The sequence below is a fragment of the Phyllostomus hastatus genome, unplaced genomic scaffold (assembly GCF_019186645.2).
Source record: "Phyllostomus hastatus isolate PE091 unplaced genomic scaffold, TTU_PhHast_1.1 phas_contig_86, whole genome shotgun sequence".
Lineage (NCBI taxonomy): Eukaryota > Metazoa > Chordata > Mammalia > Chiroptera > Phyllostomidae > Phyllostomus > Phyllostomus hastatus.
Genome location: NW_025333977.1, coordinates 37,701,421 through 37,728,576, shown reverse-complemented (window position 1 = coordinate 37,728,576; position 27,156 = coordinate 37,701,421). Strand labels below are relative to the sequence as shown.

The 27,156-nt window shown below is 39.7% G+C and overlaps 1 protein-coding gene across 1 annotated transcript; it reads left to right on the top strand.

Moving 5' to 3' along the window:
* The first annotated feature begins 9,542 nt into the window (after positions 1-9,542).
* On the top strand, positions 9,543-25,370 carry CLDN1 (claudin 1). The gene is made up of 4 exons (XM_045851331.1): positions 9,543-10,006; positions 18,194-18,358; positions 20,445-20,529; positions 22,193-25,370. Exons 1-4 carry the CDS (start codon positions 9,784-9,786, stop codon positions 22,353-22,355), a joined length of 636 nt encoding a protein of 211 aa, XP_045707287.1. The 5' UTR covers positions 9,543-9,783; the 3' UTR covers positions 22,356-25,370.
* The last annotated feature ends 1,786 nt before the right edge of the window (positions 25,371-27,156 follow it).

Below are 27,156 nucleotides of genomic sequence, written 5' to 3'. Positions count from 1 at the left end.
TGGGAATATGTTACATTTATGGCAAAGGGGGAATGAAGGTAGCAGATGGAATTAATGTTGCTAATCAACCGATGTTGAGATGTGGAGATTATTTTGGATGATCCCACTGGGACCAATGTTATTACAAGGGTCCTTATCAGTGGAAGAGGGGGCAGAAAAGAGAACCAAAGGGTTGGCAAGGAGAAAAGGACTTATCCCAAAGTCGTTGACTGACAAGGATAAAGATAATCAAGAGCCAAGGGAGGCAGGTAGCCTGTAGAATCTGCAGGGACAAGGAACAGGGCCTCCAGAAAGGTACCAGCTCGGCTGACTGATTTTAGCCGGGTAAACACCCATTTTCATCTTCCGAACAACACATTCTAAGATAATACATTTGTTGTTTTAAGTCACTGAATTGTGGTAATTTGTTACAGTATCTAAAGAAAACTAATACCCTCGTTTTCAGAGGGATAAAAAGTTCAAAAAATATAAAACACTCTACGACGGTGCTGACCACCAGAAGAATCTGAGATGATAGGACACTGCACTTCGGCAGTGCCCAGTATGAAGTGAGGACCCATAAACATACTGACCCCATGAAATGAGGCAAGTACCACAGACAAATTGAATATTTAATTTTAATTTTAATTAATTAAAATTTAAGTAGTCCCATGCGACTAGTGGCTACCAAATTGGACTCCACAGTTAGCATCTGGATTATAATTAAATGCTTCTCCCCAATATCCTACCATAGAATTGAAAGGCAATTCTCATAAAATAATAATGTAGCAATCAGAAACAAGATTTTGCAAGTTCTAAGCACTCTAGCCATGTTTAGTAAACTATGTAGTTAGTGACTATTTAATGAAGCTTGTAGGAATGTGGGAGTAGCCGCCATTAACATCAAGGAGGGAGAGGAAGACAGTTACTGGGGGAAGATGACTTTGTGCAGCCAGAGGCGGGCCAGCTCGGTCTCTGCAGCTGTAAGATCCGGGATACCCAGCCAGCAAACCATTGGCACCTAGTGACCCTGACCCCACAAATGTGTGGTATTACAGGTCAGAGTAACAGAAAATCAGTTTTAAATTCACTCCTAACTGGGAATTTTGCAATGTTCCATTCTTTGTCCTCTTCCAGTTTCTCATGTTTACTTGTTGAAATCGATTCTACCCAGTTTAACCTCTACCTCCTGCAACTTTCATAAGAAAATAACTCTTTTCTAAAATTTTCTCATGTGGGGGGAAAATGGGATGGGGAGAGGGCAGATCTTCTGAGAGTTAAGTTTTTGTGTGAAGGTAGAAAGTGCATATGCACACATGCCTTTGGAAAATTAATTTCAGTTAGTTTTGATTATTTTTCTATGGGTTGCCGGATGTAATTGTTTCCTTATACTTTATTTTATGGCATGATAAGGCAGCTTCTCCTGTTGCAAAACCTCTCACCTCCACCCTATTCTTCATCCTTACTCTTACATACCGGTTCAGATCCTCACCGTCTTCCTCCTACACCAGTTGTTGTAAGAGATAAGACTTACTGAGCAGTTAATATGTGCCAGGCCTTCTTCTAAATGTTTTATGTAATAACCCCCTCCTTACCACCACCCAGCGATGGTGGAAGTACTAGTATCCTTATTTTGCTGAGGAAGGAATGAGGCATGGGAAGGGTAATTAGTAACTAAGGTTGCCTAATGCTACACGTCTGGCAAGCAGCAAAACCAGGAGTGGAAAGCAAGAAATCTGGAGCTGCAACCCCTGCTGTTAGCCATTTTTGCCTCACTGACTCTGCCAGCTTCATTATGACACACAGCCGAGGAACATTAGTTAGAAGATGAATCATAATTAATGTATTAATATTATAAAGCAGTGTAATTAATCTAGTAATTTAATAGCCAATTAGTGTATTCCTTGGAGCTAAAGTTTGGCAATAAAATAATAAATTTTCAGTAAAATAGAGGGAAGTCAAGTTTATGTTTCTAAAAATTTCAGGCTGAGGACCTAAAAGAGTGAACATGCATTTGGGACTCAATGCATATAGGTATTATACTCGTATTCTTTTCTTTTTTCTTTTAGTTAAGCCCATATTCTTGAACTGGGAGCTATTTATGGCCAGTGTCCCTGAATTACATATAATTATGCATTCTCCCATGTCTATGATAAAGTTAGGGGGGAAAGGTTGAGATCTCTGCCCTATCATAGAACAGTAGTCCTTTAATCAGGCAATTAACAGACCTGCAGCATACCACTAATCTAATACCACCATACTTTTTCAACAGGATATTCCCACTTTTCTCTCAACTGAAACTCTTTATAGTTCTGGTCTCCAACTCCTTCCCACCCAGAATACATAGTCAAACCCTTCTAACTTGACTGCACAGTGGCACACCTCCATGGCTGTCTCTGCAATCCATTCCCCATTCTTCAGAGTGATGTTAAATGCATTATTGCACAAACCTTCTTATGTCTTGCTCCTGCTTGAAAGTTTCTCATGTCTTCCTGTTGCCCTCAAGAAAAAATTAAAATAACCGTTCTTAGAGCTAATCATTTACATCTACATATTCATTAGAATAATCTCAGTGTCTCTTATTCCTCATTATTCCTCCCTGTCCCAAATCTTATTATTCCTCTATACAATATAGTAAAAGTTGCATTTTACAGACTAAAATCATGCATAATATAATTGTTCTTGGAAGTCTCCTAGGGAGAAGCCATATTCAAGACTGATACACTGTGTAAAATCCAAAAGGCCCAGCTTCTCCTTCACCTTTGAAATGGTTAAAACAGAGAGAGGAAATCAGTGTCCTGTTTCCCATCCAATGCAGCCCCGCAAAGTCTTTCTGAAACACAAGTCTCCTCAAGTCTCTGCTTCAAATTCCATGATTGCTCCTTATCACCGAGCGCATGATAGAGTCCACACTCCTGAGCGTGGTAGGCAAGTCTGGCCAACTCAACCCCTTACTACATGCACTTGCTATGCACACATTGACACCAGTAGCCTATAGGATGCAGAGAAGTGATGTAAATGGATGAAATAGAAACAGCAGACACTGTGGAGAAACAGGAAACAGGAGAAACTATTTAAAGCTGCATAGTACAGCCACTTCTGTTTTGATCAGAATCTACATTTTTAGGTAAAATCATACAGTGATTTTAAAGTGAAAGCTAATTTACATTCTGGAAATTTCTGGGCAGGTAAAAAATGCATATTCAGGTTATATTTGAAGTATAGTTCATGTATCTATAACTGCTCCATATTTTAGTATAAATTCTTTGCCTGTTATCTTCTTTACGGAGCTGGGAGTTTAGTCCAAATATTTACTCCAAAATGATGAAACCACAGCCTGCCTCCCCACCTCTGATCTGTGACCAGGGGGCACTGACCCAGTTCTCATAGCACAGCTATCACTTATCATGCTCTCTTCATGTTCGCAGTACGGGGGCAACATTTTACAGGCGTCCCCCCAGTCAAGTTCGTTTACTTCTCACAGCACTGTGAGTGACATGTGCTTGTTTTACTTTACAGCTTGGGAAACAGAGGCATGGAGAGACTAATTCACTGGTCTAGCATCATGTCTAATACAGGGAAAAGCATCATCACATCTTCAATTCTGTCTTATCCCAAAGACCAAGGTTTTAAAAATTACAATATTTATTACATTGCCACCTTTTTCTTTGTTTGTTTTATCTTCCCCAGACCCACCACCAAAAACCCCAGGATCTCCTTGAGAGTCTCAGTTCACCAATGTGCTCCGATGCCGCAGATTCCTCATCATAAAGAGTGCAGATTCATTCTCCCCCAGTCCATTCATCTGTTCACTCAACCACGTGACGACCCAGCACTTATTGATCACCGACTACTCACACCGATATGACTGATTTGGGGATGTGTTGAGGCTCAGCTGGTGGATATCATCACTGTGCTGGGTGTTCTGGAGAGTCAGAAGGGATGTGGAAAACATGGGCAGGTGCTCCAGGTTAGTACAATGCCCTGCATAAAGCTCTCTGCCTCAGGAGCCACATGCTCTGAGTTTGGACGCCAACTCTGTCCTTTACCAGCTGTGTTAGTAGGGCAAACTACTTTACTTATTTGAGACTCAGTTTCCTCATCTGTAGTGATTGTTACTTAAGTCACTGGCTTTTTTGAGACTTAAGTGAGTTTGCATGAATAAAGCCCTTAGACTCTAAATGATCAGAATGTATCAGTCAGTGTGATGATTAATTTTATGTCTCCACATGGCTAGGCTACTGTGGCCAGTTGTTTGCTCAGGGGCCAGTCTAGGTGTTGCTGTGAGGATATCAGTAGACTTTGATTAAGCAGATTACCCTCTACAAAGTGGATGGGCCCCATCCCATCAGTTGAAGGCCTTAAGAACAAAGACTAAAGTTTCTGCCAGTGAGGAAAAAGTAAATTCTCCTTAAAACTGCAAGATTTGTGACTCAAGACAGCAACATTAACTCTCACTGAGCCTAGCCTATTGACCTGATCTACAAATTTTAGACTTGGCAGCTCCCACTGTTGCATGAGCCAATTCCTTGAAATTTCTCTCTCTCTCTCTCTTTCTCTCTCTCTTTCCCTTCTCCCCATATACTACTATATCTAATGCAGAGATCTATCTATCTATCTATCTATCTATCTATCCATCTATCTAATCTCCTATTGTCTTTGTTTCTCTGGAGAATGCTGACTAGAATAGTTAGTGTTACATTAAGTAGATTAAATATGAACTATCTTAGTAAATTGACTTTGATTCTTAAGAATCGAATTAGTGGGATGTTTCTAGCTTCCTAATGATTAAAAGGAAACCTTTCCCCAAAGAGAACACAAGCAAAGATATAAAGTAAGAAAACAGTCTTTCACCAGCTTGTTTCAAAGTATATTTTTGTAACTTAAAAAGTATATTTTCATGGTTGAAATTCCACTATTCCCCCCCCCTTTGTTTCTAAAGTGGTAGATCTGCTGGGCTAGGAGTTGAGGGGAGTATCTAAGGGGCATTTATAAAATCCATGTGATAATAAGGCAGACACTTTATAAAAATCTTCCCCCCAACTCTCTAAAGAGCGTCACTGATTTGCAGGCAGAATCATTTGGTACCATATCTCCATCCTTCCTAAGTTCTTGGTCCACCCCTTCTCAGAAGGAGCCTTTAATCCCAGCCATGGAAACTGCTCAGGACTCGGAGGGGATGCCTGTCTGGGAACTGGAGAAGGGGCCTAGAAGTCTCTTCTATAGCCTCCACCCCTCTCATTGCTGCCTTTTTGGTTTCCAAACACAAAATTGTACCTGCGTGCTAGAAACACTGCCAATTCTGTCACCATGATTTGATATAACATTGAGATTCTAATAAAATCAAGGCAAGAGTCTGAACAAATGCATCATTTAGATATGAAAGGGTTAGCAAACTAAATGCATCTGTTGTGCTTGAAACAATAACTATCATTTCATGTTTGCATGTGGCTGGCAACTATTATTCTAAGTAATGCACAGCTATCAACTTGCTTAATGACCACAGGAGTATGAGGTAGAGTTTTACTCACCTGAAAGAGGAAAAATCTAAGGCACAAGTACATTTACAAATTTTCCAACATTATTCTACTAGTAAGTGATAGAACTAGGGTTCAAAAAGTTTTTACTTATAACTACTCATACCTCACTATCCTCTAATACTAGATGTATCTTCTAATACTAAAGTACATGTTAAATTTTCACCTTTGTACTTTCATCCCTCTTTCAAACCTTAAATAATTACATGACAGATTACATATTTTTTACTAAGAAATGTGTCCATCTATTTGGCTTTTAACACCTGAAAAGTCAATGTTAATAGGCATTGTCACTAAGTGAAAAATTTATATCTCGAAGACTTTCTCACTGTTATCTTTAACCATATCTTAGAATCTGCCCTGCTGATTCTTGGGATTGTATGTGAGGGGTGGTTTTTTGTTTGTGTTTGTTTGTCTTTTATCTACACTCTCATCTATCACCCCGAGTCTCACCTGTACTTTCTTGTCTACAATTTCTTGTACTTTCGTGTCTCTTCTACTTATTCCTGGTTCTCATGATCATGGCTGAGCCCAAGCCCCAGTCACACACGGACACGGGGTACACCAGTGGGCCATGTGCTGTTCTCTGCCATACTTCCCTCCTCCACAGCAATGCCACCCCACAGGGTTCTGGGCCCTCCTGGGATAGAATCTTCCTGGGAAGCAGCAGAAACTGAGAAGTGACAGGAAGGAGCAGAAGGTCAGTCACTGGGTGGAATATCTCTCTGCTCTCTGGAGGTAGAAACACATGATAAGGATGGCTAAACCCTGAAAGTCAACAGTCCTCCATCAATTTGGCTCACACGGGGAACTACTGTAGGGCAGGGCTTAAAGGCATGGGCCAGGGTCAAAGAGTGCAGTTTGGAACACCAGTGCTTCCAGTTACCAAATATGACCCTGGGTAAGTGATCTGACCTCTCTGTGTCTCTGTCATCTTCACAGAGGAGACAGTGCAGGGGTGTCAAACTCATTCTCACTGGGGCTACATCAGCCTTGCAGTGGCCTTCAAAGGGCCAAATGTAATTTTAGGACTGTATAAATGTAACTACTCCCTAACAGTTAAGTGCGAGCTCAGCGCTGCTGCCAGGTACAAACAAGGTGCCGGGCCGGGCAAAACAAGGTAGAGGGCTGGATTCGGCCCAAGGGCCTTGTGTTTGCCCCTTGTGAGATAGTGCATATAAAAGTCTTAGTTCATCACTTGATGAGGACAGCATGTTATACCCACAGGTGTCATCTATTATTACTTAGAGTCATAAAGCTTTAGACTGGGCTGACCTTTTAGAAGTCAATTTCTAACTGTTAAGAATAAGAAAACTGAGAAAGAGAAAGGAGATAATTTGTCTGAGGGTGCACAGCAGATTCCCTATCCCACAAGACTTTTGCCGTACCATATTCAGCCTTTCTAGAAACTTCTCAGTCACAGGGCTGCCTCTATTGTTCATGCTTCATATATGAAAGGCCAATGTTTGTAAGTTGTTTTTCCTCTTTAGTTGATAGATTTATGCTGAGCCATTCTCTCACCTATCTGCTCGTAGGAAAACACAGACAACTAGACAGGATTAGGGATGCCAGAGATGGGCATGGGTCACAGCAGGTAAACAGCATCCACCACAGCCTCACAGACATGGTTGTGGGCAATGAGGTAATCAACCTCAGAGAGGCTTGGAATAAAAAAACAAAAACACTCAGCCTCACCACAGAATCTGTCCCTCTGATTCCCTGACAATTGTGTGTTGATGGACACAGATCTTAATGTAGATTAAAAGGGCCTGTGCACAAGTATATTTATTAAACGGAGATCCTGTTTTCATGAATCCAATCTGAACAACAAAGAACACATTTTTTAAAAATACTTTTAATTTTGAATTGACTGTAACAAAAAAGGTAAGATTATATGATTCACAGGATAGTGGTCTAGTCAGACAGCAAGTTCTGAGAAACTCCTCTGATCCTGCACAGTGATCCTAGGGAATAAATAAATCAAGCATGACTGATCGTTTTTCACCCATACCCACAAGCGCCAGCAGAACATCCATGGGGGACCTATGGACCTAAAAAGCATTCCTGACGTAGACCCAGGGGACTCAACCTGGATGCACCTTGCCCTACTGAGCTAACTCAGAGCCTCCCTGAGGGTCTGGGAGGTTTTCAGAAGGACAGCACTCACTGGTTTCACTCTTGCTTACCCCTAAATCAGGAGTGTCAAACTCATTTTCACTGGGGGCCATATCAGCCTCACAGTGGCCTTCAAAGGGCCGAATGTAATATTAGGACTGTGTAAATGTAACTACTCCTTAACAGTTAAGCGAGAACTCCATGCTGCTGCCATGTAGAAACAAGGTGCTAGGCAAATAAAACAAGGTGGAAGGCCAGATTTGGTCCACAGGCCTTGTGTTTGCCACCCGTGCCCTAAGTGAATCCCTTCATCCAGCTCAAGTGTTATCCTCTTCCTTGCCAGTGCCCAGATCCCTCTGCTGACCCCTCTTTCGGATTTAAACCTTCAGATGTTATCTGGAGATCACCCGGTGGAAGTGAAGGTGGTGGAGTTTGGGTTTTTGCTTTATCACTTTTATTTATAGAGTTTGACTTTCTTTAAGGGAAGTTTTAGTTAGGATCACAGCAAAATTCAGCAGAAGACACATAAATTCTTATGTAATCTCTGGCTCTGCACATCTTCCCACATTATCAACATCCCCCAAGTGGCAGAGTTTTCTCATTCTTCTTATTTACACCCTGAACTTCTTTACTATTCCCTCCTGGTCACAAGCTGGCAGCTCCCATTGTAAATACAGGACTATATCACATTTTCTCCTTACCATGTTTATTTCTGCCTCCAAAGCACTTCTGTTTTTCATAAAACCATAGAAGCTTCTCCTCCCACTACACTCATACCACACACAGAAAACAGTTGGGAAAACATTTTAATTATTCCAGACCAAACCACAATACCACTTAAGTACAGAGAAGGAAGCTTTACAGACCCACTGAGAAAAAAAAAAAAAAAAAAGAGGCTTAACTGGAGTAAAACCTCAGGGGGTGGCCATAGCCAGTCACTGCAAACCCCCGGAGCCAGAGCTCAGACTTCCCAAGCCCAGTCCTCTTTCTACTAGGGAAATACTTTTTAGATGCTCTGGCCTTTAATGAATCGCATCTGATAATTCATTAATGAATCACGTATCTAGGGGCAGGGAGCACTGTCCCGGTCCCTCCTGTAACGAATCGCTGCTCTAAGGCACACGGCTGTGGGGAAGAGGCTGGCATGTGTGGGAGGGTGGGGGAAGGTAGACTGCATTTTCTCAGCTATGATACTAGATTAAAGGACATATATTTCGTGTCTTTCCCTCAAGTTGAGATGTAGTAGAAAGCAGGGTGGGCTGGCAACCAAGCACTGTATGTGCTACTAATTTGATGTTATGTGGAAAGCATGTTTCCTTTCTGTGCCTCAGTTTCCTATTCTATAAAGTATAACGATTTCTAACTGTCCTTGCAGAAATACCTGTACGTGATTCTAGGAGTGCCCCTGAAGAGAAGGCCTGGGCAGAGGGAAGAAAGGAGTAGGGGAGGAAGCTGAACAAAAGGAAGAGCCATGTGAGGGAGGGGAGGGAGGGGAGTGGAGATAGATAGGAGATGCCTTTTAATAAGACAGTGGGAAAGTTGAAAATGAAACTGTGGGTCTCATGAGGGCTCTATATTCTCATCTTTTGTATTTTTAGTGTTTACTCATACATAGTGTTTGGGGGCAAATAAAGATTGCATGAATGGAGAACCTCAAACCGCTGGCTAACTAGAGAAAAATGTGCGAGGGGAGAAATGCGAGGGAGCGAGCACGGGAGCAGTCTGCGTATGTAATCCCACCCAAGTTATCCCCACATTGTGGCCCCACGGCCAGGTGGCCTTCGCTGGCCGCGCGCTGCCTCCAGCTTCCCCAGAGAGCCTCACTGAAACCGCCAGGGGGCGCTGCGCAGTGGCCAGGCTTGGGCGCAGGGCGGAGCTGCTTTAAATTGCGGCGCCCAGCAGATTGGCGTCTCAGTCCCAGAGCCTGAGCTCAGCGGAAGCTTCTTGCACCCGGACTCCAGCGTCAGCCCGGACCAGGACTCGGAACCGGTCCCAGACCTAGAGCCTCTCCAGCGGCAGTGCAGGGATCCGGGCCTCCCGTAATAACTTACTCCTCGTGGCTCTGCTACCCTTGGGAGCTCCGAGTGAGCCTCTGCAAACTCCGCCTGCTGCACCTGCCACCCCTGAGCCAGCTGGGTCGCCTGAGTGAACCATGGCCAACGCGGGACTGCAACTCCTGGGCTTCATCCTGGCCTTCCTGGGATGGATGGGAGCTATTGCCAGCACAGCGATGCCCCAGTGGAAGATTCACTCCCATGCGGGCGACAACATCGTGACGGCCCAGTCCATCTATGAGGGGCTGTGGATGTCCTGCGTGTCACAGAGTACCGGGCAGATCCAGTGCAAAGTTTTCGACTCCTTGCTGAATCTGCACAGTGAGTGTATTCCCCTCCCCAACAGCTGTGACCCAAGTCTCTAACCCCCGCCACCCTAGTGGCTCCGTTTAGGGGTAGTGGCTCTGAGCTGATTCTGTTATGTGATTACATGGTTATCAGTCCTCAGTTGAACAAGTCTTCTGATCCTGTGCGCTGTCGAGAAGTAGAGAGAACTGTGGTTTGGGGAAAGGGGGATCCAGGACTAAGCTCTAGTTTTGCCTCTAGTTCCCTGGGTAACACTTTTTTCCGCTCCTCTGGGTGTGCTTGCATCTTAAATTCAAGTGAGCAGTGTGGAGGTTGAGAGCGAAAGCCAAACTTGAACTTCAGTTGTTAGGCCTCTCCTGTGTGTTCTAAGATTCTATGTGTATTGAAGAATGGTAGGGTTTGGACAAGAAAATGGTGTGCCTTAGAAACTTTGTAGCCTAGTAGCTTCTCAAGTTCATAAAGTTAAATAGGTAATCTCAAAATCTTTGATAATTTTTCATTCTAATCTATCTTTACTATGACTTTTCATAGAAAAAGTCACATTCTTACAAGGAATGCCCCAGCTTAATGCTTCTGCTCACATTGGAGTTTGAATCTTTTGCTATTTAAGATTCAGTAAGTGGGGAGGAGCCCCTTGCACCCCTTTTCATGACTTTCTGAAGAAACCTCTGGAGATTCCTCTGAAAGTTTTCAAGTCAGGAGCCTTCAGAGGAGTGAGATTTTGTCATGTTAGTTTGGAAAGTGAAGGATGGTGGTTGGTGGGAAAACAACAATAAGAAAGGAAAGTTTTTAATAACTCCAATCGTAATATGGAGGGAAGAGTGAAGATACTGAAGCAAAATGCCAGAAAGCAGACCAAGCTGATGACAGCAGAGGTCAGCTTGGGGAGGAAGCCAGGGAGAGGGGGCGCATCTTCTCTCCAAGTTTCCATCTTGATTTTCTGCGTGATGGAGATTTGCTTCTTATTTCTGTCAAGTTAGAAAGGATTATGTAGAGAGAAACATTCCTAAGGATAGTGGGGGGAAGAATGACAGGATGGCTTTTTCCCCATTCTTATTTTTTTTAAATAAAAGCTTTTGAATGGCTTGTCTGAAACACATTTAATTCCCACTTACCTAGGTAATAACAGTTTATGGCTGGGGTATCTTCTTTGACATATTACATTAGTTGCCATGTAACATGCGCCTGTTATTTCTATGAACAAACCTGAAGAAAAGCTCCCTTAGTCTTTGGCTGGATAAACAAGCTTGCCCACCAGCCCCTTTACGGGCTGAGGGTGAGCAGTGTTGTGATCTATATTAGGTATGCTGTTTTGTATAAGCATTGAATCTCCCCATGGAAAGATAAATACATGTAAGGAAATGGTGTCAGAAATTTTGGGTGTCGTGTTGAGATATTGGTAGATGGAGAAGGTTCTAAAGACAATTCTAGAAAGGTCTCTGATTTTTCTGGTCAAAATAGTTTATTGTCAACATGTTTAAATAGGTGTTCCTTTAACTTCCTTAAATGACCAATGGATTCAGATTGATTCATGTTATAAATACTCAAACAGGCCATTCCTACCTATGATAAGGTTAAATTGCTTTATTTCATGTACTCTTAGTTACCACAGCTGTTACAGTTTTTGAAGTTGTGGTGGAAGAATTAAACAATGTCTCCCTCCTCTCCCCAGTACACATTTTGGAGATTTCTACCTGATGAAATCTACAAAATCTTCCATGTCAGATTTTTCTTTTCATTTTGGTTAAAGCCAGAGATGATCCAAGGTGGGGCTGAGGCCTTTCTCTCAAATCCAGTTCCCAGAAGAGGAAGTTTTGACTCACAGGAATTCTCTCTAACCTGCCAATGACTCATAGGATGCCTTTGGATCGAGCCCAGAGAACCTGTGTCCATTTCTCTACCTCAGCAGTGGTGCTCACACCCACCTGATGCAGAGACCTAGGGTGGTGATTCATTGGCTGGTTTTGGTATAGTTCTGCATCGCCTCTACATTTTAACAGGATTATCTGTATATATAAGTAATTTTCCTTGTAAGAGATTGCATTCCTTGAAGTGCTCTTAGTTGAAAAGCTTGCCTAGAAGTCTGCTAAAATTGAACCTTGTTCTCTTTGGCAATGGAGCCCACTTGGCATCTCAGGGTTGAGATACAGGGATTCGTCAAGGTTGTAGCGCTAGATGTGTTAGGATCCCTTGTCCCCCTCCTCTAAACAGTGTCAGCTATAACTAGAATAATTCCGTAAGTGTCGAAAGAGATACAGTGTGTTTAAACCAATATAGGAAATATAGGACATGAGACATAGCAGGGTTTAGTTTTATTTTATTTTGGTAGTTCTTGCAAAGAAGTTTATGAAAATGTAGCTGAGACACTTCCTGGGGAAGCAAGTGTTGCACTTGCTTTGGGGTTTATACTGGCTGAGACCATTTCAGTTCCATCCCAAGTGTGTGATGTTTATTTACACCGATGACTCCTGCAGCTGAAAGTTAGAATGTACAGAAGAGAGTGGCAGGTACAATTAAAGTAGACTTTTCTGGATTAAGCTTTGTACATCTTGCCTGGCTGTGATCCCATTTTCAAACTTTCGGCAAGCTAGTGTCTGTTTTATGTGCTTAGTTAATTGTTTCTTCTTGCTTGACTTGAATAGCTAGGGCTGTCCAAAGACTGGACTTCCCCAGGAGGCCGCACAGTAGGAGGTGTATAAGCAGAAAAATAAGTAAGCGTTTCATAGGAATGTTCTAGAGAAAATCCAAGCACCAGACAAATGGGAGGTTCAACTAGACTCTGTAAGTCACATCCAACCTTGGGATTCTGTAATTTGTTTATAAGCTCCTCCAGCCTGTTCAACTTGCTTTGCATGAATCCACATGTGTGTAGGAGTGCTTAATGAGTATTGGTTCTCAGTGAGGTTTCCCAGCACTCTCACCATGATGTCAGGCTCAATCAAAGAGCAAAATCACTAACTTGGACAGACTTTTAAAGCATAGGCAGTGAGGAGGGCACCATTTACACTTCCCCAGTCTGCATTATGCCTACTGAACCAAGGGTATTCACAGAACCATTGGCGTTCAGATATGTTTCAGGAATTACTTCTGACCCCTGGAATGACGGATGCCGAAACAAAAATCCAGGCTTGAGATCAGAAGTTCTTAATCCTGACCCTGGTGTTGCGCTAACGAGTCATGTGTGAAACGGTGAGCCCCTTGGTCTCTCTGGGCTATAGTCTCCCCACTTATAAAATAGGGCAGAGTTTGTGTGGGGGGAACGGGGAGGTGAATCCATGATTCTTTCATCCCTTCCATAAACATAAACTGTCTTGCTCCTAGGGATGCAGCTAAGATGATATATAAGCTGCTAAAGCTGATTTCTTGCAGTACCAACATTCTTTGTCACTAACTACAGTGATTGAAGGGAAAAAGTCAAGTGGCATAGTTTAGGTTTCCTTGTTTGGAGTGTTGAGTACATGGCATAGAGGAAATATAGAAACATAAATTAAATCATGAGGCGAAGGAAGGAAGGAAGGAAGGAAAAAACTGACTGCTAAGGACATTCCAAAAAGTGCTAAGTCTTGCCTCATCCCAGATCACTTCAGTTTCTGACTGTGCTGGAGTCCTGAGGTCACACCCAGTGGCCACCAGCTCATGAATCAATAAAATGGAGATGCTAACAGTGAGGACTCTTGAGAAACTTTGAACTTGAGTAAAAGCAAGATTTAAACCAGTGAAAAGGCCATGGGAGTATAGTTCTGTGATGAGCTCATTTAATTGCAGAGGAGAAGAGAGCACTTTTGTTCTAGTGCCCTAGTGTTCAGTTCATTGATCTGTCTATTACTTATTAAGCAACTTCTGATACAAAGAGGGACAATGTGATGATGCAGATGTATTTCATTTTTTGTTTATGATATATAGTACACAGGGTAATAATGTAATAATATAGCTAGTAAAGGGCATGAAAATGTCAGGTATTTAAAAAAAAATCTGCCACTTATATAGTAAGACTTTAGTAAAGCTTTAGAAAAAAATCCCACTTACTTGTCTGTGCTTGTCTCCCAATGCTTATGTTGATTAACCTAACTGTAGTAGATCAGTAACTTCTAACTCATTTCTTGTCTTGTAAGGAGAGATCTTTGTAAGTATTTTTTTCAAATTATACTTTCAGGTTGCAAGTAGTAAGAACTTCTTAGGGAGTCTTTAATCTCAAGATGATCAGTCTGGCTAAGTATAATTAAAAGACTGCCTTCTCCATGTATTGCTGAATAATGATGAGAAACAATAATGTAGCTTCGCAAATGTTTACTAACCATTTTCTCTGCAGACAACTTTAGTCAGTGATAACAGTATTAAATAGGTATCTGTGAATTTAAAGGGCTAGGAAAGAAACATAATTGCTTTGAGATTTGATGTAATCAGACCAGCCCAGAGTTTGTAGTCCAAGGCTATACTATACCTCTTTAATCCAAAGTAATATTTTGTAGCTTTTAAACATTTTTCAATTTCTGTGCCCTGCTGATCGTCATTCCACTAGGGAAAAAAACTTTCTTGGAAGCCCACTAATTGTATAATTTAAAAATTTAGAAAATTTAAAAAATAGGTCAGATTAAGCAAAAAGTATGATTTTTTTCTCCCTAAACCTAACCTGAGCCCTAATTCTAGAATTACTAGCTTTTAAAGTTCTAACTTAAGTCTGTCCTTATGTAGTAAGATTTCAGCCTCCTCAGGCTCTCTAGGGAGGCCTTTCTCAGCATTTTTTTCAAAGGTTAAGTTTAACACAAGAGAATATTTTGAATTTGTAAGGGATAAAGACACATTGTAATTTAAATTTATTAAGCAAAGATTATATAACCTATGTAGCTTGTCAGGTGACACTTTTAGTGCTTTGGGTGGAAATATGAACAAATATCTTGCCCACGTCATCAAGGAGCTCACGATTATATATTTTAGATCTCTGACTTAACAGACTTGTGTGGACCTTAATTTGAAGGATTCATCCTGTTCCAGCTTTAAACTGCACAATTGAGATTCTATCTGCACATAAAACCCTCATAGCTCCTAACACACCTGCTTACTTTGATTTTTAACCCATTGTTACATATGGCCAGCTAGTGAGTTTTTATGCTGTTGTGATTCTCATTCAGCCTTTTTTCCTTTGTACATTTCCCCATACACATCACGATAGTTAAGGATTAATGCAGATGTCTCCAGTGAGACAAAACAAGATGTTTGTGTTTGATGCCCACCTAGTTTTGTAAAGTACAAAGAAATGTCCTAAGTCAATGGGTGCCAAAGATGTAAAAGATACTGCTCTGCAAAGTAAAACTATTACTTTATCAGATTTTTAAAAAACAAAACATGATTTCTTTGCCTTATAGGGTTTATATGACTCCTAACTATAGTTTTGTTTTAAATTTAAGCAAGACATTATTTTGTAAAGAAATAAAACATATTAAGCTTTGGCTCTTCCCTCACAGAAACTGTGTAAAAGAAGCAGAAGAGTAAAACTGGTATGGCATGAATCAAATGTCTTTTCTTTGAGAACTTACAGGAGACAAATCTTAGCAATGAAAATCATGAATCTCAGGTAATTAATTCCAGGTGAGTGCAAAGGGATCTTTGAAGTAGTTCACCCATGTGTGCTCCCTGCCCAGATGGTTTCATGCAAACCTGACTCACCAGACTGAGCCCCGGTGGTAGCCTCCTCATGAAGGACACCTTGTGACCAAGGTGCTCGGACCTGCTGGGCTGGTGGCCCGCTGTGTTCCATGCAGTGCACACCAGAATGATTATTATGGAAGTCGGGCTTGGTGTGAGGCCCTGCAACTCCAGCAAAGTAGAAAACTTGGAGAGAGATCAGAGAAAGAAACAGGACTGATGAATAAAGAGTCAGGAAGTAAGTATTTATGAGAACACAAAGTGGAGGTGGCTGAGAGATGCAGGAGGCTATGTGTATTTGTAGCACAGCAAGAATGTTGACTGATTGTGCTCTCTATACTGAGGATAAAAATCCGATCACCCACTCTTTAACACCCTCCAATGACTTATGATTACACTTAGGCAAAACTCCAAACCCTTTACTCTAGCTTGCAAAGCCCTCTCTGATTTATACCTTCTGTCCACCTTGCTAAACCCACCTCATTTTACTTTCCACATCCTATAGTCCCCCAGTTGAGTGACCAGCTGTCCTGGTTGGCCGGGGATTGAGGGTCTTCTCTGGATGCCAGACAGGTAGTTTTAAAACCAAGGCAGTCCAAGGAAAATAGACCAGAGGTCACCCTCTCCTCCGGGCACATGAATCATCTTCATAACTTTCAACATTTCTTCTTCCACTATTCCTTTGCTTGAAATGATTTCCTTCTGAGTGGAATTTGAAATCTGTGCTGTGGATAGGAGCTTAGTTATTCTATTATCCTTCTCCTTCTTAGTAATGATTGTGTGCAAAAACTGTTGGTAAGTCAGAAGGACACACCCTAACAGAAAGTCCTGGGTACTCTCCTCCTCATACCACCCTGCGAGCACCTTCAGTTCCTGGTAAACCCATGCTCCATGGAACACGTGTTTTGATTTAGCAGCTCTTACACCACCCTGGAATATTGAGATAAGTGTGTAGGTAGGTACTTATAAGGAGTTGGATATATGAGTGGAGGTGGGGAGTGTCTCTAGTTTGCTTTTAATTAAATCAAGTAAAAATGTATCTTGGCTTCCAAAATATCTCTCAAATACAGGGGAAAAAGAAGAAAAAAAAGGAAAAAAAAGAAAAAATGGAAAGAAATGTTGCTACTTTGCAGATAGAGGTTCCTATGATTTTATCATGGATTGGTTATGACAGGGATGGAAATATTAAAAAATTAAATTTTGATGTTTTAGATGTCTTAGTGTTAATTAGGACTGGTAACTTAAGTTCTCAATCCCTGAAAATACTAAGATTGAACCTAGGTCTAAATTAGACAGTGTGATATAAAACCTTTTTTATCATGTCACACTCTTAAAGAGCATCAAGAAATCAGTCCTTCCAACCCTCTGGTTAGAGATACCATCACTCACACTTCACATAATAGAAACATGGTCCCAAAGAATAATAAGCAGCTTACTGAAGTTAGCACGGTTTGTTACAATGTAAATAGTATTTATATATACAGAAATACTTTTCACATGTTAGCACCGTCCATGAGATAATGATCTTCATGGGAAGGAGGAAATGAGCCTAGAATTAATCACAGTCAGCTCAGCCCATTTGCTTTAGTCTGCCCTTTGACACCACAATGATGGCATCATGTTCTTTTTTTCATAGTGCATGCTTTTTTATTTGCATTTGTATTCTTTTCTCTTTTTTTATTATTGTTCAAGGACAGTTGTCTCCATTTTCCCCCACCACTCGCCCTCACCCCATGTTCTTAGTCTTCAAGAAACATGCCGGCATCATCTCTGGGACTGGCCCTAGCCGTTGGTTATAGTATGCAATGACAATAACAGGAAATTAGAAAATTGATGGAATCCTTAGAAATATTACATTGAATTATTATCTGCTTTTTGACAACATGACAGTTGAAATAATCTTAAAACTGCTGATATCTATGACTATTAATCTATTATGTTCTAGAGAATCATTGCAAAGGTTTAGTCTTGTTCTAACAAGGTGGCATTCATATCCCCCATCCTCACCCCAGTCACTGGAGATGAAAATGCTGGTTATTCCGCCATGAAAATCTATGAGAAACTCATAGATTCTTACCTTCCAGATTCACCTTTTTTTTTTTCTGAAGCTTGATGACTGGGGTATAAGGCTATTAACTGTTACCAAGATATATTACAAACCATTTTAATTATAAATGGTTTAACATTAAGGATAATACATGTGATTGTAGTTCAGAATCAAAATACTCCATTAGTAAGGATTAAAGATGTATTAGGTCAGTTAAACCTATTCAACCAGAGCATTAATTATTCTTTCCAGAGGAATTTGAATTTGACGTTGAGCACATAAAATGTTAGGGCCAAAGGGCTTCTTATTCGTTATCCAGCCAGTTGTTTGTTGTTCTGGAGAAGAAACTATGTTGGTTACCTATGGAAGCATCACGCGAACTAGGGTCTCTTGACTCCTAGTTTGATTTTCTTTTTTTCACACAACATATAAAGAGACTTGGTCTCCTACCACTCTTTTCTTCTTGAGCTAGATGTGATTATTCTTACTTGCTCTAAAATATTTTCTGCCAGGCACTCTGCAAGCAACCCGAGCCTTGATGGTGATTGGCATCCTGCTGGGACTAATAGCCATCTTCGTGGCCACCATTGGCATGAAGTGTATGAAGTGCCTGGAAGACGATGAGGTCCAGAAGATGCGGATGGCTGTCATTGGGGGCGTGATATTTCTTATTTCCGGTAAGAGAGGCCCTGGCCCCCCTCTTTCTAAACCATCTCAGGTGTGGCATGAGATCTAGTTTTACATTTCCTTCAATGATGTTGGATTTCTTGCACTTGAATTGACTTATTTCAGTCCTTTTAAAATCTGAAGACATGGAAACCTGAAGTCCAGCTTACTTTCATACTCTCAAAGGGAAACTGCATGAAAATTTAAGATCTGTGCTCACAGCAGACAGGTCTATTCTTTGAGGTTTCAGGTGCCAACTCGTTTATTAGTACCAGTTTCGCCAAGTGAAGAAAAATATCTCCTATCTAGCAAACACTAAGGAACAACTCTAATTGCACAGGAAATTTCTGTGGCGTCCCCACAGATAATATGTGGCAAAGAAGGGGACTAGTGATAGAGAACATAAAGAATGTGTGAGTCACACAGATGTGTGAGGGATGGATGGGATTAGGAATATTAGAGAAAAATGAGAACATGATTTCAGGTGGTCACATCTGATTCCAAAATAAACAGGATGTATCCATAGATTAGTGAAGAGAAAGGCCAAAAGGAGTAGAGGAATGGTAGGAAATGATGTTAAATAAATTAATACCAAAAGCAATACAGAAAGGCCTTAAAAACACCAATATGTATCTGTCGCCTTAGTGAAGTGTTGTTTGGTGAATTAGATATGTGTGTGACCTTTGAGAAAATGAAAGCCAAGAAAGACATGGCAGCTCCATTTTACTGGTATAATGATGCTTATTTGAAATAGGATTGCATGTGTGTGTATCAAATAATATTTTAGATATACAGCCTATTTTTAAAATAATACATTATATATAGCAGTTCATTGTGTTTGAAAGTGACACCGGTGTTAGAATTATACTTTCTCATTTTCTCTTTGACAAAATCCCTGGCCAGGGGCATTTGGCCCAGCGTATGTGGATTTAACCAACAATGAAGAGCGCCTGTGGCTTTGCTAAAGATTTAGTTAAAGTCATCAGTCTTTCAGTTTATCCAGTTAGCCACTGCTCCCACCCCTCCCCCCACAAAAATGTGGATGGTGCTTTATTCCCAAAATTCTTCAAAGGCCATGAAGAAATTTACTGCATAGCACACTTCTTTTGCTCACCTTTTTATAACTCCTCTAAGTGTCTGCCTCACTCCCGGTTCAGTTTAAGGGGTTTCCTAGAGAGTGAAGGTTGAAAGTTCCAGAGCATCCCATGGTGTACCTGAGCAGCCAAGAGCACTGGTATTTTCTGTCAAGTATTAGAAGCAATTAGCTGGGACCACTTTTTTTCAAGGGAAAGGAGGTTGGAACATTGAAAGGTTTGCTCTGCCTATATTGCTGGTTTCTTAGAAATATTATAGAAGGAAGTTATTTAATTTCTTTGGATTAAAAAAAGGTATTTTATACTTCTGTCAAATGATGGCATGAGTCATTTCGACTAAGCCATTTCTTTGGCATTACTAAAATATGAAATGCATGGAAAATTGAGAATATGCTGCATAAATAAATATATCTGATGTGGCACCTCAGCAAATCGCAAGGCAGTGCTTGGCAGGTCTGGCCAGTGCAGCAGTAGGGATTTGGGTGGTCTGGGCCATTCTGAGACCAGGTGTCTGCTATTTAGTTGTTTACTTTCCTTTTGATCCTACAGAAATCTAAATTTTGAGTTTTGGTCAAGAAGAGTGTAGAAGGACTTTTGTCTTACCTTTTCAAATGACCAATCTATAATGATATCAGGTTCACCCAAAGTAGTTTAGTACACTAATGTATAACAATATCTTTGATGATCTTAAATGACACAAATCTGCTGCATTGCTTACAAAAAAACATTATTTGTGCCAGTGACCTTGAACAATAAATGAATAGGATGACATAGTATAAACTATGACTAACTCTGACCTAATATTTTTGTGAGTCTTAACAGAATACTTGGAATAAATCATGCCTAAACTTCTAATCTCCCTAAATTAAAATGGACTAAATTAAAATTGTCAGAACTATTGATGAGATTTAATTTTTATAAAATTCGTATAAATATAATGGGCTGTGTATTCATGCTCAGTGTTCCATAGTGATTAACAGTCTTTTGTTTTGGATTTCTCTAGGTCTGGCTATTTTAGTTGCCACAGCATGGTATGGCCATAGAATTGTTCAAGAATTCTATGACCCTATGACCCCAGTCAATGCCAGGTAATTCTATTCATATGTAAAATAGTTTGTTTTCTGAGAAAATACCCTTTTCATGTTCTCTGCAAAGGCTAGCGAGTGCCACAGCTTCCCAGAATTGCCTTCCAGAATTTTATGTCAAACTTACAAATAATTTGAATAGCCTGGGACTCATATTAATATGATACTTGTTTTTGAATCTGATACTTATTTTAATGCCCTTTATTGATAACCGAATGTATTTAAAATAGAAAAGTTCCAACCTTTATACTTTGCAACTGTGTGCTGGAAATTTTCTCTTGTTTTTTTAAATATTAATAAAGATGTTAATATATTTGAAATGTACTGGAAGTATATTCTGATACAACACTTAATTGTGATTATTTATAACTAAAACATAGTTTATGATTAAAAATGGTACTACTCCATGGCTTAATGAATAATACTTCATTCTAAGTAGTTTCACTTTATGAAAATAAGTTTTAGTTATGAAAAAGTAAGTTGTGATACTACTTTGGAATTTTTTGTTCCGTCACAACTATAAAATTGACTTTTCGAAGGTCAACTTTCCTAATACTGCAAGTTATGGAAGTTCAAAGGCTGACTGTTGGCTCTCAGGTTGATACTTTGATCAGGGACATGGCTCTTTGTCTCACTGTGTTCATTTCTTTAAAGCTTAATAACTACATTCAGAGTCAGGATGTTAAGATGTAACAAATTATTGTTTGTTGAGTGCTAGGATGAATAGATGAGAAACCCCAGTGGTTAGATAGATAAGGCGTGATTCTTTTTATACAATCACCCACATACAGGAGAACAGATACTGCAATGATTGTGTTGGAGCCCTTCCCATAAGATTTACAATGTAGGGGCAGAAACTGCTGGAAGTGAATCAGCTAAAATTTTACCAGTAATAGATGTGAGAGCATTTTATAAATTGCTTGGCACCGTACACATTATTTACATTGTCTAAGGTGATCCCGGAAATAGTCCAGCAAGGCAGATGGGGTCATCCTGCTTTAAGACAAGAAGAAACCAAGGTGGAGAAGTGAAGGTAGTAGCACACAACTGCAGCAGCTGAGAGTTTGCACCTGGATCTAAACCCAGGCCTTACAACTCTAGGTCTAGGCGTCTCTACTCTTATTGTCCACAGTCACAGGTCCTCACCCTGAGTGTGGCTTAATACATCCACTTAGATCAGCTTAATGTAGAATACTCTATGGGCTGCTTAGAAGTCTTTTTTACAAAACCATCAATTTCACATTTAAGTGTACATAGATACCTGGAATCAACTAAAAATTCTAATGGTCTAGCAATCTAGCAGTTTCTTCATAGACTATGGTTGCTACTTGGTGATAGCATGACTTGTTAAGTTTGGCTTAGGAATCAGTGTTTAAACCTGACTTCTAAAGTACATAAACATGCTTTACAAGTCTCCTACACAGGGAAAAGTCTTTGGAAATATTTGCGTAATTAAGCTGATGTTGCATGTTGTATTGCCTGATCTCCTATTGCAAATTGTCAACAACTGCAATGTAGACATTCTTGTGTATGTGATCACAAACTGAAAGTACTTCCCCCAGAGATCTTGGGGGATTATTTTCAGGGAAAAGATATAATGAGATTTCTAATTATAGTAGAAAAGTTTCCAGTGTTTCATTAATTAAGCAAATGCATTTCCTCTTAGGTATGAATTTGGTCCCGCTCTCTTCACTGGTTGGGCTGCGGCTTGCTTCTGCCTTCTGGGAGGTGCCCTACTTTGTTGCTCCTGTCCCCGAAAAACAACCTCTTACCCAACACCGCGGCCCTATCCAAAACCTGCACCTTCCAGTGGGAAAGACTACGTGTGACCCAGAAGCAAAAGGAGACGACCCTGGAACAAACAGAAAATGGACACTGAAATACTATTATTGACTTTAAGACCTTTAAACTTGGACTATCATAGTCTGAACTGTGGTATTATAAAAAAAATATTTTTTTAAATACCCATTGCTAAAAATGACTTATTTTATCTTCTTTCCTTAATACAGGAGGAAAGACTTTTTCATTTGTATTACTGCTTCCCACTGAGTCATCATCTCAGATGTGGGAGGGCTGTTCCTTAATTATAGATATGTATATAGACATGTTTTTCTATAAAAATTAGATAGTAAAATCTCTTATTATGTTGGTACCAGCATACTTAAAACACATCTAAAAATATGTATATTTAAGTCTATCTTGATTAAATAAGTAGTTTATTTGCTATATCTCTTCTTTCTATGTGTACACATATATTATAGGTCAAATATCATTTACTTGCTTCATCAGCTTTCAGTGTCTTTGACATGAGACCTAGCCTATAAGCAGGTGTAAGTTCTCTCAGTTCTTCATATGTGCTTTTTTATTTTACTTTTTTACTGTGATCTTATAACACTTGGTTTGTCATCAGTCATTCTTCATGTCTTTGTTTTTATTAGGTTGAGTCGAACTCAAATCTAACAACACATTTCCTAAGCATACTATTTAATTCCTAAAATCAAAAGGAATCTCTTATAACTCAGAGCTTTGGGGGCAAATCTTTTAGCATGGCCAGATGATGTATTTCTGTTAACCTTCCCACCTCATCTCTGTACTCTGACCTATAATACCCCTGTTTGCTTTCAAAATATTTGCCTTATTGAGCAGCTGTGTGCTGCTTTCCAAAGTGTTGTAACACAATTTTATTGATTGAATTTTTAAGCTACCTATTTGGAGGAATAGTTGTATCCCTCCAAACTACCTTTTTCTCTCCCTTCCCTCCTCAGCTATGTGGTTTCTCACATGTAATTATCATATATTGGGTTGGCCAAAGAGTTCATTCAGTTTTTTCTGTAAGTTGGCTCTGGAAGCACTTGGTTGTCTTTAACTTCATTTAAAATAATTTTGTTAGATTGTATTATGACAGTTGTCATATCAGCATGCATTTTAAAAATTACCAAAATTGGTGAATTTTTGTACAGCCATTTTAATATTGAAAATGGAAGAAATTGAATATTGAAGATGAATATTGAAGAAAATATATAACAGTTCAGCATATTATGCTTTATTATTTCAAGAAAGGTAAAAATGCAACTGAAGCATAAAAAAAGATCTATGCAGTGTGTGGAAAAGGTGCTCAGACTGATAAAATGTGTCAAAAGTGGTTTGTGAAGTTTTGTGCTAAAGATTTTCCACTGGACCATGCTCCACGGTCAAGTAGACCAGTTGAAGTTGATAGCTATCAAATTGAGACATTAATTGAGAACAACCAATGTTATACCACTTAGGAGAGAGCCACCATACTCAAAATATCTAAATCAATAAAGTTATTGGTGAAAATGAAAAATGTGTCTTATTTTATGGAAAAAACTAAACAAACTTTCTGGCCAACCCAATAGTTTATGTCTTCCCAGAGAGGTGTGGTCAGTCTGCATCAAGTGCTAGATTTTCTGTAGTGATAATGTGGTGACAAATATTCTCTCTGTAGCTGTAAGCCAGTCACTTATTCTGTCTCTTCTTTTCCCATATGTCAAATTGAGATAATGATACTTAACTAGCTGGTGGAGTTGTTGTATTAATTAGTTGGTATTATGTTCATTCTTTCAACATGAAATATGTCTAAGTAGTGTTTTTATTTGCTCTATTGGCTGTTAGAACTCATTGAACCAAACCTACACACACACCTTCACAAGGTTCAGTACCTTCCTTTCTCCTCCAGTCCATTTATTTTCTTTCAGCTGTGCCAGTCATCTTGTTGGTGCTCTGTTCTATTTTCAGAATTGCTCTTAATTTTCCAGCCTGTGGAAAATGCTACTTTACTTGAGCAAGATGAGGTAACGACAAGGGTGTTGCTGTTGGTGTCTGGAGACCTGACTTGAGTCCTGGTGCTACATCAATTACTGTCTGAGTTTGGGCAAGGCACCTGGCTGGCCTAGATTCATGGTTTCACCTGTCCAAAAGGGATTGTAACTCCTGACCTGCCTACCTCGCAGGGTTTTTGTAGGGATAGACATGAGATAGAATATATGCAAATGTGGTTTGTAAGGTGAAGAGCACTTTAATAGGGTAAAGAACTAAGTAATTTAAGTGCATAGGTGTGGGATTACTTTTCAAATGACTGAAGAGAGAGACATTTTAAGGAATGGGTTTCTTGCCTTAATCCATATCTCGAGTGATGACACACTACAATGAATTTCAGCTTACTAAATGAAGATGTTTCTAAGGAAGTCAGTTTCTTCCATCAAAATGGCTTGATAGTTTTTGTGGCTAGGCTTTTCTCCTGTTAGGAATGTAGACTTGACCCAGGACAAGTCTGCAGATGTAATGGGTAAAACAGAAGTGTAAGTGTTGGCAAAGTATGGAAAACTTTTTGAATTATAATGACTTGTAAGGGTATTCAAAGTGGATATCTGTTACGTGATGCCTTCAGAGGTGATGCTGTTAGCTAGTAGCTCTCACTGCTAAAATAGACTGGGAATGGTAATTCATAGTGAAACTACACACAAAAGTTATCCAAAAGATTGCATCATATGAGGGTTTGAACCTAGTAAGTTTTACTGTCTTCCAGACCTGAGTCTATGCTTCTGGAAGGTATAATTGAAAGAGCCTTTGCTACCTATATAAATCCTAGCAATGTGCAAGTATAAATGCATGTGGTTTGCTACTGGCTAAACTCTTCAAAGAAGTTTATAATCCAAAATGACCAACAGAATTGTTACACCAGAATTTGGTCAATTTTGATAGTTTTGTATTCTGCTAATGTACCTGGAAACAAACCCAGTAGATATTTTGGGATGTTGTAATAGGAATTTGTATAAAGCATTATTCTTTTTTTCAATAAATTGTTGGAATTTTTTAAATAAAAATATAGCTCCTTGGCTTGTTTTTCAAGCTATTGTTTCAAGATTGCCATGCTTGGAAGAGAAAATGACTTGGGGCAGGACTCACTCTGTTCCTAAGAAATCTGACTCACCCTGTTCCTAAGAAAGAGCTATATGGTGCCTCTGGGTCATCTATCAAATATTTGAGTGACTCCACCTACTAGGTTGCCCTATTTCTCTCAGACAGAGCTCCTTCATCATCAAAGCTGGTGATGGAGAATACCAAGAGAAGTTATTTAATCTTGCTCATCCATAAATGGGGGCATACGGTAATGATGGGCTAAATGATGAAACAACCAACTGTGAAGCATTCTGAAAAGCTTCAGGTGGCTGTATTTCTCACAAGGTGAAAGAGTGAGATTCATGATTGTTTTTGTAATGATTACAGTCAAAACTACCTCTTAGGAAAGCAAGTGATGAAACATATTCGTTGGTTATCTAAAATATCAATAATTGATAGAGCCTTAATCATAGCCTCTCCCTGGGCAATTTTCATATTAAAGAGACAGGTTTGTAAACAAAGAATTGTAGCTCTACATGGACTCCAGCCATTAGCACAGTAGGCGAGAGGCTAAGATTACCGTCAGCTTGATTTGAACTTTCCATAAATTAAGCAGATGCACAAGAATTCTCACTCTGCAGATTTAAATCTCTGGGTGGGGGTGGGGCCTGGGCCAAGGAGGCCAATGCAGATGGAATGGACTAAGCTAGAGAGAGAGTGATAGGAGAGGAAGACATGAAAGAAAGAGGAATCTAAACTGCATGGGGCCTGGTGAACTATTGTAAAGACTTCATTTTCCTCTCAATAAAAGGCAAAGATATTGTTAGGTTTTGAGCAGAGGAGACACAGTATCTAAATTATGATGTAATAAGATAATTTTTATCTGTTGGGTTGAAAACAGACTTATAAGAGGGCAAGAGGAGAAGCAGAAAGTTCAGATAGAAGTCATTATGATAATCCTGAGAGGAGATGGCTTGGTGATAGCAATGAGTAGTAAGAAGTTGTTAAATCCGGATGTTACTTTAAAGTAGAGCAAACAGGCTTTGCTATTTAATGGTATATGAAGTGTGAAATTTAAAAAAGGAGTCAAAAATGAGTCTAAAATTTTGGGCCTGAGCAACTGATGGGAGAGAGCTATCAAAAACCAAGAGAAGGAAGACTATAGGGGAGCAGGTTTTACTTTGGCCATGTTAACTTTAAGATGTCAATTGCATATCCAAGTAGAGATGTTTGGTAGGCAGAAGGAAATAAAAAAAAAACAGGAATGTAGATGAAGAAAGAATTTTCAAGAAAAGAGAGTAATCAAACATCAGTTTCACATGGTTTATCAAGTTGAAAAATATACTCCAGTCTTTGAACACTTAAACTGATAGCTATAATCACTTGGCTAAAAGGTCAAAAAGAGCCAGGAAACAAACCTACTTACCTATTATTAAATCTTTTTTATCATCTTATAAATTATTTATTGTATTATTCTCTTTAAGACTATTCTCAAAGAAATATGGTATATTAGTCATAGACCTGCCCTGGATTTAGTTTTGATTTGGCCCTTTACTAGCTCTACCTTTTAATTATTACATTTTAATAATTTAGTGTAGCCGAAACCAAACATGTCAGTTTAGGTATTCTGAGAAGCAGGGCTCCAGAACAGAGACTCACAAGAGATGGAATGCTAATGTCTACGACAGAGAAAAGAAGTATGTTATGAAACAAATGCTCAGCCAACTTCCATGTTTATGTCTCATTAGATAGAACAGTTTCCCATGGTTG

What these genes read in the sequence shown, in the direction of transcription:
- CLDN1 (XM_045851331.1), top strand. Translation starts at nt 9,784, where the DNA reads ATGGCCAACGCGGGACTGCAACTCCTGGGCTTCATCCTGGCCTTCCTG. An exon ending in CTCCTTGCTGAATCTGCACA is followed by an intron (nt 10,007 to 18,193) that starts GTGAGTGTATTC and finishes ATTTTCTGCCAG; the next exon opens with GCACTCTGCAAGCAACCCGA. An exon ending in ATGACCCCAGTCAATGCCAG is followed by an intron (nt 20,530 to 22,192) that starts GTAATTCTATTC and finishes ATTTCCTCTTAG; the next exon opens with GTATGAATTTGGTCCCGCTC.